At 39.8% G+C, this 15,383-nt stretch overlaps 1 protein-coding gene across 6 annotated transcripts in view; it reads left to right on the top strand.

Annotated features, from left to right (window-relative positions):
• utrn (utrophin) overlaps positions 1 to 15,383 on the top strand; it is a 315,204-nt gene that overhangs the window by 292,381 nt on the left and 7,440 nt on the right. For 5 of the 6 annotated variants that reach the window (XM_041805540.1, XM_041805544.1, XM_041805541.1 and 2 more), the window contains 4 exons: positions 6,207 to 6,368; positions 8,883 to 9,120; positions 13,989 to 14,064; positions 15,115 to 15,198. In XM_041805540.1, coding sequence (XP_041661474.1) covers positions 6,207 to 6,368; positions 8,883 to 9,120; positions 13,989 to 14,064; positions 15,115 to 15,198 — 560 coding nt within the window. The remainder of the gene's footprint in view (positions 1 to 6,206; positions 6,369 to 8,882; positions 9,121 to 13,988; positions 14,065 to 15,114; positions 15,199 to 15,383) is intronic. The other variant, XM_041805543.1, reaches the window with a different exon arrangement.

Below are 15,383 nucleotides of genomic sequence, written 5' to 3'. Positions count from 1 at the left end.
GGGTATTGTCGAGTAAAGCAGACTGTAAAACTCTCAGCTGTGTCCTCACTTGCCCTCACCAAGCACGACCCTTATATTCACAATGCATTGCTGCTAATAGCCTTGCCATTCATTGTGGTTATACACATTGAACTCTGATACTCTCTTCCTCTTTCTTTTATATTCGTTCCTCTTCAGCTGGCACCACAAAGCCTCAAGTCCTTCCACTGCTCTGCTCCCAATATTCCAGAGCAGCTGGTTTGTAAGCTAGCTCAACCCCCTGTAGTCCACATTTCCACACCAAATGATCCCTCTTCCTGGTGTCCTCTGGGTAAAACCCTGTCAGTCATAAAGTCCCGCTGCTGCTTCCTTTAGCCGTAGAGCCGCCTAATTGGTCACTCAGTTTGTAGGGGACCTTTGTCTCAAACCCCAGAAGACATACTGCCATCAATTTTCCAGTTTCTCCACAGGAGCTGAGCCTTTCTTCATCGTCCTTGTGTTGCTTTTTTACAGTCATATTCCATAGAGAAACGGGTGTGCTTTTGAGTGTTCGTGAATGTGTTGGTATATTTCTGCATGTTGCGATAGCTGCAGTGTAAAATTCTCATCTCTTTAGCCTTTTCTATTATAAATTCAGCATCTAGTGCCTCAACTTTGGAGTGAAATTGATGAATAACGAAAGATATTTGTGTCTGAGTTTTCAGGAAGTTATTTTTCTGTCTTAAAGGACAATGAAAGAAGACGTGTATTAAAGGAGCGACTGCTTTTATGAGATAACACAGCAGTCAAATGGTTTCTCTTATTGAGAGTTCAGAAAGGTTCAGAACATATGGAGTCCCTGCTTAGAAATTTAAATAGCCTTTTGTCATTACTGCCTTTCTTTTTTGCTTAGTATATGAATAGTTTAAACCTGACATAAGGCTTGCTATTAAAAGGACACTCCAAATTTTGCTTTAAATCACAAAAAGGAGCTTAAGCTGGTTAATGATAAAACCTGCCTCTTCCCCTAGAGCGTACTTTAAGGGGCTGTTGGCTTGACATAATGTTCCCTGTGAAAAAAAAAAGTGAAAGCCTCATCCTGTGTGGCTTTCATTAGCTATCCCCTCGCCCCAGTTCTCGGTCATAAAACAGTATAATTCATGTCATCTTAGAGAAAGAAAAAGCTTGCTAATCTTAACCTTCCCTATTATGCATGTGGTGATAATCACATTCACAATACTTTTGGAAAACTCATTGATGTCTCCTACGGTGAAATTCAAGGGTGTCTGAGACATTTCAGTTTGCCAGCTTGCTCTCCCGAGCCTATTTGATTAACTCGCTCATTATAGCCAAGGATTATGCACTCAGTTATGGTCTGGCCCTGATAAGAGAGTGTGAACCGAGTTAATGGCGAGTCGCTGTGTGTTTTAAAAAGGTGCCAGCAGCGGCTGCCAGGGTAGTACTGGCAGAGGTGTGGCTTAAAGTACGACACAGTTTTCAGCTCATAGAGGTCAGTGCTGTGTTTTGTAACTTGGAGTAGGTTATTTAACACACAGTGAGTAAAACAAGAGCAGCTTAGGGAGTAATAATTTAGATTTTCAGGCTTGTTATCAGTGATGCACAGGATGTGGCACCTACATTTGCAATTTTCTAAAATTCTTTTAAGCAATAGCACAACTTTGGCATCCATATAAACTTTTTGTTGTCTGATCACCTGGCAACTTTATAAGCAATTTATTGTCACTGTACAGTTTATAATGAATTACTTTTGAATTACAAACAATGACAACATATGTCTAAATGTCCGCTGTGTCTACAATATCAATAAATAAGTGAATTTATAAATAAAATGGTATAAAGCCAGTGCTGAAAGCAACTATTTCCAACCTTCCTTTTCTCTATAAAATTCTCAAAAAAACAGTCACATCTTAGCTTCACACTCACGTATTTAAAAGAACTCTTGATGAACAACTCTACAACTCTGCTATGGGGGGTGGTCACCCCTCCATAGCACAGAGACAGCCTTGGTTAAAACTAACAATCAGCTCATGGCAGCTGACCCCGTACTGTCAACAATTCTCTTTCCTCTTGATCTGAGTGGCACCATTACCCATCACATCCTCCTTGACAGACTAGCCTCCACTGGAATCACAAACACCCGTACACTGTTTTTTGACTTCTTTCCAGTTGATTCAGGGGTGAGGCAGGGGTGGGTTTTAGCACCTGTGCTCTTCAATACAGGACTGGATAACTGGGCGGATAACAGGGCTGCAAACTGTGGAGTGTCATTTGGCAATGTCCAGATCGCTGATCTGGACATTGTTGATGATGATGCTGTGATCCTTGCGGGGACTGTAATTGTCCCTGTGAGGGATCTTTACTTGCTGAGCAATGAGGCTGAAGTGTCAGGAATTCATGCCTCCTGGGCCAAAACAAAGATCCAGGCATTTGGGGATGCCTTGGAAGATCCATTGAATCTGCTTGTGTGAATGGCGAGAGCATGAAAGTTGTAGAGCAGTTACCTTGGCACCTACCTTGGCAGTGTAATCCATTGAAACTTGAACTTGCGCATGGGGTGATGAGTTCACTGAGCAAGACAGTGTGGTGTTCCGGTATCTGAGCCATTCAGTCCTTGGTCCTTCTGATCTTACTATGCTCCTGTGAAGCCTGGAGAGTTGGGCATTGGCCTGGCCCAGGCCTGGGGGATGGCCATCAGGAGGCTGGAGCAGTACAGGACCAAGGTTGGTGCGGCAAAGTGCCGAACCAGCACATGCTCTGAACCTGACCTGACCTGCACTGGTTTAAACCATACCCCTCTGGTTGCACTCAGTTCATACAACTCAAATCAACTCAAATCCCACCCTTTTCCGGTTTCTACCGCCATTGCTCAGAGTTCTGTTCTGGGGCCCCAACTGTTTGTTGTCTATTTCCTTCCTCTTGGTCATAATTTCTGTAAATTCAACATCAACTTCAACTACTATGCAGATGACACCCAGCCTTACCTATCCGCCCTACTCCCTCTGTGAAAGTTTACAGGAAATCAAATCTGAGTTTTCACACAACTTCCTCGAACTCAACAGTGATAAAACAGAAGTTTTCCTCATTGGCACTTAATCCACCTTAGCTAAATCAGACAGTTTTTTCCTTACAATCATTCTTCAGGTTCTCCTTTCCCTCAGGGTTAGAGTCTTGGTGTCATCCTGCTATCCTTCCATCACACATCAATGTTACCGGGTCTGCATACTCCATCTATCCCATTTAATTGCACTTGTCCATCTCTCAGTCCCAAATCTACCTTCAGTGCCTTGAAAGGCACTTATAAATAAAATGCATTATTATTAGTAGTATAATTGAAAGGTTTGCATGTACCAAAATGGTAAATACTGTAATGACACACAGATAAAAGCTACATCAGAATCTGATGTGCAGCTTTTCTAAAAGAAGCCTACTACAGGAAGAAAAACATACTCAAAATAAGCCAGAGTTGTAAAGAATAAATAAAAAAAACATGTCATGTATTGTCCCATATTGATAAAGGTAGTGGAAGACTATCTATCCAGTAATACTTTTGTTGTCTAAGTCCAGAGATAGCCTTTTTATAGCCTATGCGGCATAACGGCAGGATATTAATGTCACAAAATGACAGCATCAGTGCTGCTGGATATTAGGACAGCTTGAATCAATGAAAAAAAAAAAATCTCCAAAAAAGAGTTTGAAAATGAATTGACGCCCACACATGTGGAGCCACCATTTCATCAAACTTTCTTATCCAACTCCTGTCACACCTGCTTTGGAGTGACAGTTATTTAAGCAACAGAAAGCAGATTTAAATATCAGTCTGACAGCTTTTTTTTGTTCATGTGTAGTTGTCAGGTCTGAGACTTGAAGGCTCAGGTTGGTGTTTCAGAAGCAAGGTGACAGCTGGGCTTAGGCGAGACCTGCCACCCCTCCTCAGATCACTCAGATAGCACATACTGAGACGGACACGTATACAGACACATACTGATACCACCAGCAGCCTTTACTCCTCCTCTTCCTCCGTATCTTTTAATCTGTCTGCCAGGCTTCCTCTCCTCTCTGCTCCCTCCATCTCCTCACAGCCCGCTCTTATTGCACTTATCAGATAATAGAGAGTGACACATCTCTGTTCCACCAGGGATTGTGGATCTTAGTGTAGCAGACTTACTATAGCTGTGGACCATACACATCAAGGCAGTTTCTGCAGTCCTTGTTTAAACTACAGCTGAATAAAAGCTGCCTTTTTTAAAGTACACGTGTAACCACCTTGTTATGTTGTAAGTCCTTTGACATTGGTTCATGAAAGAAGATACTAAACAGCAGCTTCATTCAGTGGTGTAACTCTTCATAGTTAAGAGGCCAACAGTTTTTCAGTAATGCTCTGTTTAATGAGGAAATCTGTTTTAGGCCTTAAAAGCAAACAACAAGTGGCCACATACACCACAGGTCATCAAAAAAAAAGAGAATGGTCTGCTATTTTTTGTATCTTAAATATTATCATAATGGTGTCAAAGGGGGGGGGGGGGCAAAGATGGCTAGTGCTAAAAAAGGACAAAGCTTATGCTAGCAGACATCTAAATAGGAGGCACAGTTAAATGTTTTATTTATTACTGACATGTTAACTGTTTCTTTTGTAAGAAAAAACTCTTCATTCTTTTCACAATTGTACTCTAAATGTTTAACCAAACAAGGCAGTAGCTTAGCTTAGCAAGACTAACTTTGCAGAGTAGCTTTAACTGCTACTTTGGCTATGTGCAACCACATACTACCTATTGCTACTACTATACTGTACATTTTTTACAATGTGATAACACAAAAATAAACATTGATTGAGACTATATACTATACATACAGCATACTAAGCTAACAGTTGGTATGCAATTTTATTGTACTTTCATCTTTACACCATGTTACTTTCAGCTCATCCCAAATCACATACTTCTGTACTAACTACTAAATATTTTGAGTACATAAGTGCTCAAAGTGAGTAAACACTGAGAGGTATACTCAAATGCATTATACTACTAACTCACTCAAGACCGTTCAAGAATTAAGTACAGAACTATGGACTCTTCACACCGTCAATGAATGCCATATTGGTGGCATAGCTAATATTGTAATGTTGGCATGCTAGCGCACAAGCTAACGTTTGCATCCGTAAGCTAGATATAGCAACGGCAGCACATTTCAGTCAAGAAAAAGGCGTTTAAGGTAAATCATGACATAAAATACAAGTTACATGAATTCAATAGTAAGTGAAAATAGCTGTCAAACTTTGATTTTAATAACCAAACATCTATTACGCATCTTCAGTTAAAAGGAAAAATTCAAGAAGAAAACAGAGGCATTTAAACTGTTGTCACTTCCAGTATGTGCAAAACTGCAGGGCGGGATTTGGGACAACACACTAACCATGATTAAGAGCTCTGTACTGCATTTAAGTGAGCTGTATGACAGTATACTAACAGAAGTATGTAATTTAGGACACGTTATTTATCTTTGGCTTATTTCCACTAGGAGTTTTGTTGGCTAAGTTAGCAGCAAGCTAACGTGGCTGTTGGTACATAGATAGAATTCAACAACTACAAATGTGTGCAAATATTAATGTTATTTAGTTATTTTAGTATAATTTAACAGTATTTAAAATTTTCTAGTGGTAACTTTAATTTTCATGCTGTATGTTGGCTGGCTGCCTGTTGGACTGTTAAGTATGGCCACTGTGCTCTCATCCCATACATAACAATTCTGTACCCTTCAATTTTGTACCCTGCGTTTGACTCTGCCTCTGGAATTTCTGTAGCTTTGCACTATTAAGCGACATTTACATTTAATAATGCTTTACTGAAAGCAGTGCAGATAGATAAAGTATAAACTTGCAGCAGAGTTAGCCACAGCAAAAACTAAAATACAAATACATTTTCTCACTTATTTTTTCTTCCGATTTATTAATCCTTGATCAGTGTCTTTTATACGTGCACACGTCTTAGTATTTAACTTATTTCAAAATGCACTACTACACAAACAGCTAAACACCAAGGTAACTGCTAAAATAAGATGGCTAGTTAAGTTGTATTGATTGCTAATTCAGCCTTTGTCTGAAAATGATATAAAATGAAATAAAATAAAATAAGAATACCCTTAGTCCCAGACTGAAAAGAAGGTGAAGTGAGCTTGCCAGCAGGACACCAGATTTGGTCACCTCACTCATCATATGACTCTCTCTCCCACAGGGACGACGAGCATGCTCTGATCCTGCAGTACTGTCAAACGCTGGGTGGGGAGGCCTCCCCCTGCAGTCAGCCCCAGAGTCCTGCCCAGATCCTTCAGGCTGTGGAGAGGGAGGAAAGAGGCGAGTTGGAGAGGATCATAGCTCGTCTGGAGGAGGAGCAGAGGTAAAGCATTTAAAATTTAAGGACACTTCAGTGTGAAAAAGGTAACTGAGATGTAGAGACAGCCTTAATTATTTTTGGACAATCTCAGTGTTGGTAAAATGTCTGTTTTCACTGAAACAATTCCTGAAGAAATATTTAAAATAAACTTGTAACTTTTTCTTTTAGTCACGTATTTTTTCCTCAGGATATCTTGATGTCATTTTAGGTCATGTTACACTCCTTGCACAACACAGTACGTAAACTCACTCACACTTCCCGCAGCTCTAGTCTGTCTTGCGCGCCAAGGCTTTCCCCAGTTTGATTAGTAAATGGGGATTGCTTCCAGACAGAGTCAATGGACAGTCTTTTGTTGTATAGGTGCTTCTGCATGGGCTCTTGCTCAACTGGAGTGATTTAACACTGATTACACAAACAACACACAAATGCTCCAGGAGAGTGAGGAGTAGGAGGAGGAGAGTTTTTACTGCTATGCTCATAAATGCCAGCTAAAGTAAAGCAGGCAGCTTATGGTTCTGGACTGAGTGAGAGTGGGTGAGAGCTATGACAGAGGGCCCTTCTGTTTGTCCATCCTCTTCAAAAAGGATTTCACACAGAAAGCATAAAGATATAAACATGAGTGTAGGATTTCTGTGTGGCACCATACAAAAAAGAAGCTTTAAATCCAGTTTCTAAGAGTCTTTCAGTGCTATTAAAATGCAAAGAAGAAGAACATTTAATGTGTTTGTTATAATAATTAAAACAAAGCAAGCACAACACTAGGGAGGGGCCCTATAGGAAAATAAAACGCTATTAATCTATATGAAACATGGCTCATAAAGTAACTTTAACATAAAGCTCAACCTTAAGGAACAACAGTCCTCTGTTTATAGAAGGCTTCCAGGAGTACAATGCAGTCAAATTAATGATAAAACACACAACAACAATTTAACTAGTATATGAAGTATTAAACACATCATCATAATAATATCCTCTAATAGTATCATATTAAAATAAATGTTATTAGATACTCCACAGGCATTAACCTTTATACGTAAACTCTTTGATGCTGTATTTAAGTGTACGTAAAAACAAATACATGAAGAGAATTTCTGTATGAAGCAAGAGGCAGCTGCTCATTACACATCTGCTGTCACTGACTAAAGACCCAAACTTCACTAAGAAACAATGTGTTGTTTGAAACCCATTGATTGTGTACTGTATCTAGAGTAAAAACATAAAGAGTAAGAAATTTTTTTAAAAACTTAAAAAACAATGACATTTTGATTTTTTTTCTTTCTGTGATATATATACAGTTTTGATAAAAGGTGTTGATTCCCTTGGATATTATACCCTTTTATTCATTTTATAAATCAGTCATGGTCAATATAACATGGCTTTTTTTTGGCAAATAAACAAAATAAAATCCCTCTTTAATGACCAAAAAAATATGCAATGTAAAACAAGTGGGTGCATAAATATTCACTTCCATCAAAGTGACTGACCTAATTCAACAGAAGTCCAACCAGCTGTTTCAAGTAGTCTCCCGATTAGTGAAACAGGGATCACCTGAGTTCAGTGAATGTGTCTCAAGTTATTGTAATATACAGACACCTGTGTCTGGAAGGTCCAGTCATTGGTTAATCAGTATTCCTGGCTACCATTACACCATGAAGACAAAAGAACACTCCAAACAACTCAGAGAAAAGGTTATTGAAAGTACAAGTCAGGGGATTGACGCATTTCCAAGGCACTGAACATACTCAGAGTTCGGGTAAATCCATCATCATGAAATGGAAGGAATATAACACATGTGTAAATCTGCCTAGATCAGGCCATCCTCACAAACTGAGGGACAATGCAAGAAGGGGACATAATGTGAGAGAAGTCACCAAGACACCTATGACTACTCTGAAGGAGTTACAAGCTTTAGCAGCTGAGATGGGAGAGATTTTGCATACAACAGCTGTTGCCCAAGTTCTTCACCAGTGAAAGCTTTATTGGAGAGTGGCAAAGGAGAAAACTCAGATTAAATCTTGACTAGAGTTCACCAGAGGGCATGTGGGAGACACCACTGTCAAGTGGAAGAAAGTTCTTTGGTTTGATGAGACCAAAATGGTGCTTTTTGGCCCCCAGACAAGATGTTTACTACATAGCTGTTTTCAAGAAGTGAAGTTTCAAGAAGTTAAAACAGAATAACCTTTTTATTGGTAATTTTATCAATGTGGATGGGCACATTGACTAATCCATTTGGAAAGTAATGTTAGAGTTCAAAGGCAGGCCTGCCCTTAGGTATACCATTTATATCTTTACACTTTCTACGTTTTACTCTAGTTCTTTTTAACCATAATTTTTTGCAAGACGTTCCCACTGATGTCTTTTCAGGCATCATTATTTTATAGGTTAAACTCTCATGAAATAACTAACTACCAGAGAGCAAATTACATTTTGCAGCCATTTTCCCCCAATTTTTTTAGCTTTTATCTTAGAACTATACATAAGTAAATCAAGATCTTGTTTCCACCTCTTTTCCTGTAGGACTCTGCAGAGGGAATATGAGCAGCTTAAGGAGCAGCACGGCCAGCGTTCAACCCCTGCTGGAGGCCCCTGGGAGTCAGAGGGTCCTTTGCCTCATCCGGATGAGGCAGATCTTCTTGCCGAGGCCAAGCTGCTCCGACAACACAAGGGTCGGCTGGAGGCCCGAATGCACATCCTGGAGGAACACAACAAACAGCTGGAGTCTCAGCTCCATCGCCTGCGACAGCTCCTGCACCAGGTGAGAGAACAACAAACATCAACTTGTTGGGCTCGTCTTCTCAGAGAAGCTGCAGGTCATAGCCGAGGGGAGACAAAGATTTATATGCATAGACTCCTGCGATAGAAATTTCCACAGTCATACCTCTGAGAAAAGGACTTTGGGTTGTTTCTTGTTATTTTGGACTTTTATCACAACTGCAAAGTGGACTAGTTTGAAATGGATTCAATCTGTGGCTGAGGAGAGGCCATTTACAGAACAAATGTAGTCGTTTGGTGCTCAGCAGACAGAAAACAACATAGATGTGGAAAGTAGTCAACTAATGGAAAAGAGCTTCTGACTTGAAGTGGTTTAACCACAATTATGAGACATGAAGGGAGGCTAAAAGCATTTATCAGCTTTAATGAGACTAGTTGGTGGGAAAGTTTTTAAGGTTAAGTGACACAACTACATTTTTCTCCATCATCGTACAGAAAAGCAACAAAAAGCAGCCATCAAGTCTTCTTTGAGCATACACTCATAGCCAATTGTGATTTAAAGTTTATTCTTTTAATGTAGCTCATTAGTCACGTTATTGGAAAGCAGCAGGGCAGTAATGACAATTCACACACCCCCTCACACACCAGCTGGCAGAGCTGTAACAGTGCAACATGTAAAATCAAACTAGTTTCATGAGATACAGAAAGCTTTAGTAAACTAAGGGACTCTGTCAAAGTCATTCAAATAAATCTTCAACTTAAAAATGTGCTTCTGCCTTCACCAACCCCTCATAGACATAAACACATGTATGCAAACAAGCTGACCCAATCATTGTAAACCCTTTTGTGTCTTTTGATAAAACAAACTGCTCATCAATGTTCAGATTAAGATCCTAATCGTATCATTATCATTCAATCCCTGTGTCCAGCATTCCTCTCCAGTCCCTCTATCAAAATCCTCCACACTTGTTTATGCGCGGCCTAATTGCTCGCTGAGGTTCGGACTGTTTGTGCCAAGTGAGGAATGCACAACCCTCCAGCCAAACAAACAGCCATCCCGACAAATCAGACAGAGCAAACACAGCAGCAGGTATTGGCTCCCTGAAAGCAGAGCGAGCTGGAAGCACTGTAATAACTCACAACAAATATGGCCTGAGGAGGGTGGCTGATGTGACTCGGCACATTTTTAATGGATGAAGATTAACATTTTGAGGGAGAAAAAGTTGTTTTTGTTCTCAACCTTGGGGATATTTCCCCTCTTGTATATATGGTAGCTGTATAGATGTTTAATGGTTTGACTTTAAAATTTCCAACTGAACATTTTGAATAATTAAGGACGTAATGCCACAGTTTAGATGTACTTCTATAAGAATTAAGTTCTAAATCTTAAAAGTATTTAAATCATCTAAATATACAGATGAGACACAAAAATAGAATTACTTCACAAAAAAACAAAAACTACCAGGGTCAAAATTATTATCCTCCTTTAGAACTGAGCCACAGCACAAACCAGTGTTTTGCAATGATGTGCTTTCACTCTGTAAGGCTCAAAGCTTGTAATATCAAGTTAAAACTCAGGGTTATCTTCCAGTTTACAAAGTATGAAAACTTCAGTAAGGCTTTGAGCTGTCACAAGCATTGTGGTGAAAACAAAAGAAATCAGTTATCACAGCCTCTCTACGTGTCAAGAACTGGAGTGAGAAGAATCATCAAGCTATTCAAAGAGAGCCACACAGTCCAGAACAAGCCTAGCAGAGGTGGGAAGAGAAAATTTTCAAAAACTGTGGAAAGAAAACTAGTGAGAGATGTGTCTGAAGACCCCAGAACAACTGCCAGGACTCAAGTGAAGGACTTAGCAAAGTCAGGAATTGTAGTCTCAAAGATGACAATCTCTAGAGCCCTGCACAGGAATTGACCAAGATAAACTCCACTTCTGCAGAAGAGACTCCTTCAAGCCAGGCTGAAATATGTTAAGAACAACCTGGAGAAGGATTATGAACACTGGAAGCATGTCCTTTGGATTGATGAAACCTGTCAAGAGCTCTTTGGCTATAGAAAAGTTGCTTATGTTTGGAGAAACTAGAGCAAGGCATGTAACCCAAAGAACACCATCCCCACAGTGAAACACAGTGGTGGGAGTATTATGCTGTGGGGATGCTTCAGTGAGGAGAGCACATGTAAATATCTGAAAGAAAACCTCAAGCAGTCAGCAGCAAAACTGGGTCTGGGTCGTCGCTTTATCTTCCAACACAACAATGACCAAAAAAACCTATGTTGCTTCTGGTGAAGAACTACCTCCAGAAGACCAAAGTGAACGTAATTGACTGGCCTGCACAAAGCCCTGACCTGAACCCCTGTGAAAATCTGTGGGATGAACTGAAGACCAAAGTTCATGCTAGAAGGTCATCGGATCTGGAGGAGCTTGAGAGATGGGCCAAAGAAGAATGAGCTGGGATTCTTCAGGAGACGTGTCTGAGACTTGTTGAAAACTACAACTAAGGACTGCAGGCTATTATTCAGAAAAAGGAGACACAACTGACTATCAGCTACTGGATATTACTTATTATCATATGACAAAGAGTAAAATCAAATGTTTATGAATATGGTTCCACTAAGTACCTTCATATAATTTAAATATAAAATAGGAATTTTTATTTTCTGAGGAAGTGGAAGTATCATAAACTTTTATATTCTTCTTTTTCACAGCTATGTGTTTTACTTTAATTAAACTACTGCAATTTGTAAATGACCAGAAATAAGTTGTTGCCGAGGGAGTTTTATCTAATCGTAATGAGAGCTCAAGAAAACAACGGAAATGTAATTAGCACTGAAAAAAAAAACATTCTTCTTAGGGCTTCCATACAAAGAAGGTTGTTGACATTGACAGATCAGAGGCACGTTTATTTAAAGGACCATTTCAAATTAATTACCTTAGTGGCATGTAATCATAAGTTTGTGCTATTTTCACAAAAATTGAATGAAATAATACCAAAGTTACACAGTGTAACTTTAAAGCTGTTTTGTATTATCTAGATAGAATTGTATTCACTTACTTGAAATGATCCATGAAAAACTGTAAATGTTAGGTTTTGAAAATGGGTTTTTAACCTGAATAGAAACATCAAATGAATGCAAATACATGCACATGCTTACGATATGATAATGCTTCCCTATATGAAACAGTTTAGCATAAGAATAGTGTATCTTCTCAGCGTGCTCACTGTTCCCATGAAATCATTCTTACAGACTCAAAAATGCAAATAAAACTCTCACACAACTACCTGCATCCTCTCAAACATTCCCACTCGGCCTAATAAGGACTGCTGTTCCCTGACATTTAAGTCCCAGATGTCCTGATGTGCCAACACGTCTCTCCATCAGCATTTGAGCCCAGTTGCAGAATAATAAGCCCAGTCAGCTGGATAGCACACATTAAATTCACACTGCTGAAGGCTGACCAAAAGCCCTGACCTTAGCTATTCTAAGACGAGCCTCCAGACGCCGGCTGAGCTCTGGAGACATTTCCAACATGTTAGCCTTTACGAGTGCTGGAGGCCTGGTAGGGGGAGATGAAGGGGAGGAAAAAAGGGAGAGAGGGGTGAAGAAGGAGGCAGCATTGATTGGATTTCTTGCACTTTGAGGAGCTAAAGGGATTGTGGGATTTTGCTGTTAATGTCACCAGACATCAAGTGTCGGCTCCTGTGCATCAGAGCATGTTTTACCCAATCGATACAGGGGTTTTATGTTACAGGATCCTTATGTCTTAATGATAAATTAAAATCATTTTTCCTGATTTTTTTTTTATGGACTAATGGGCTTTAATTTGGTGTCAGTGTGTTCTCTTATTATTTATTAACAAGTTAATTTTTAATCAGTATTTAACAATCAAGACTTAAATCTAAGAATTGATTTATTTAGTATCAAGTTGTGCAGAAGAAGCAAGTGTTGACTTTTTCCAATTGTAAATGTCTGTAAAAGCCAAGAAAACCCTTTTAACACCCATGTCAACAACCAAGTTTTACAGCAGAAATAAACATATTTATAGCCTAGTATAAAAGGGAATTTGGAATCATAACCGTATTTAATTATTGGTAAAAACTGTATATGAAATTACTTTTTCATAACTCCTCAGTTTTGATTTTATTAGCCTAACAGTTATTCAAACATTTGCATAATTATGGGCATGAATCTGGCTGAGAGATATTTGCATTGGAGTTGTTTGCCAGGAGGCTAAAAGCCAACTTCACTTCCAACTCTTTGTTTGCATCCAAATTTATCAAAAGTTTCTAATTTGGCAGCCACCATTGTTGGACTTGAGAACTCTATCTTTGTTTATGCATTCACTTTTCTTAACGCCAAGTCAAAAGTGTAGATAACATCAAGAACTTGAAAAGCAATGAGGCAGCCTGTCAGAGACAAGGCCGTCTTAAACGCATAGTAAATAAACATCACCAGATTATTCCAAGTCATCTGCATTCACTGTCTGCTACCTTTACATTAATTCCAGCCGCATCAGTTGCTGCTCAGATGAATTCTCAAATGATATATGTAGCTACAAGTGTCAGATCAGACACCTGTTGCTAGAAAAGCAATGAGATAAATACATATCTCCTCCCTCAGATTTTTGTTTTGACTTTAAATCATTTCTCTTTGCAAGAAAGGCTTTCAATGTAGTATGATGAGTGTCTGTTTAGCTTTAAAATGTCCTTTGAGGTCCTTGAATAAGATTGATACTACTGCATGCTAAAGGAAAGTTGGGACATTGGCTCAGATGTTTGTGAGAAGTCTTTCTCTTCCCTCTGGGATTCTCTTTGCCTGCTTCTGTGAAGCACGTCTAATTTTGAAGTTGTCAAGCGGAATAATCACATCATAATAATGGAGTTTTCTTTCTTCTGATTCTGTCTCTCACAGCCGGATATGGACTCGAGGGTAAACGGTGTGTCGTCTCCCACTGTGCCAGATAGGGGCCCTCTTACTGAAAACTCAGGTAAGACAATCAAGCTCCAAAGAGCTGAGTTCTTAAGCTGCATTTCCATCAAGCAGTCTGTTCCAGTTTGCAACAGAATGGGGAAAAAAAAGATTTGCGTTTCCACTGTCAAAGTTGATCTTTGCTGTTCTACTTTTTGGCGCCCTTCTGTTGAGGTAGCAGGCATACAGTGTATTCAGAAAGTATGCATACCCCCTTCAATTTTTGTCACTTTTGTTCTGTTACAGCCAAAACAGTCAAAAAACTAATTTTGATTCCCGCTAATCTACACTCAGTACCCCAGGTTCCTCCCATTTCTCCTGATGGTTGCTGAGATGTTTTTACACCTTGACTTCACCTTGAACATAATTTGGAAAGGCACTCATCTCTCTTTAGTAGGCCACACAACTGACAATGCTTATCAAAGCAAAAACCAAGCCATAGGGTAAAAGGAACTGCCTGCAGAGCTCAGATACAGGATTGTTGACAGGCATAGATCTGGGGACAGCTACAAAAAATTCTGCCACACCAAAGGCTCCCAAAGGCACAGTGGCCACCATAATTACTAAATGGAAGAAGTTTGGCACAACCAGGACTCTTCCAAGAGCTGGTAGCCCAGCCAAACTGAGAAGAGAGGGGAGAAGAGCCTTAGTAAGAGAGGTGACCATGAACCTGATGGTCACTCTGACTGAGCTCCAGAGATAAAACTTCCAGATGGACAACTATCACTGCAGCCTTCCACCAATCTGGGCTTAGGTTCTTTTTTTATTTATTTTACATGGTACCAAATGATGTTTTTTGGGAGCAGAAACACCATATTTTTTTGACTGAACTGAGCCAAATGAGCCTGAGCCTGAATTCCCATCACTATAAGTGAGGCTGACTGACCTGCTGTGGCAACATTAATGAGAACAGGGAGTACTACCAAACCATGCCAAACTGTACTGAACCAAACTGGAGAGCTTGGTGGAAATGCATCATTAGATGCTCACTAATGCTGGTGTGAAGAAACTCTTTCCTGGTTTTCAAACACTGTGGCTTCAATCTGTGTGTGTGTGTGTATGTGTTCAGATGAGCTGCTGGACTCCCACAACAGCAGCTCTGACCTGGCAGATGTAATGGAGCAGATTAACAACTCCTTCCCTGCATGCAGTCGTAAGTTTCCCTCTCCTCTTCCTCCTCCTCCTCCTCCTCCTCCTCCTCCTTCTCCTCTCTCTTGCTGTGTCTTCCTGGTCTCTAATGGCAGATTTGTGTTCACCACAAACATGCTGGTCAGCAGAAAAATAGTGCATACCACTTTGTTAAACTGGTCACATTTAAACACCTCACTGGAGGGGTTC

The sequence above is a fragment of the Cheilinus undulatus genome, linkage group 14 (genome assembly GCF_018320785.1).
Source record: "Cheilinus undulatus linkage group 14, ASM1832078v1, whole genome shotgun sequence".
NCBI classification, from domain to species: Eukaryota; Metazoa; Chordata; class Actinopteri; order Labriformes; family Labridae; genus Cheilinus; species Cheilinus undulatus.
This window is presented reverse-complemented; position numbering and strand designations above follow the sequence as displayed.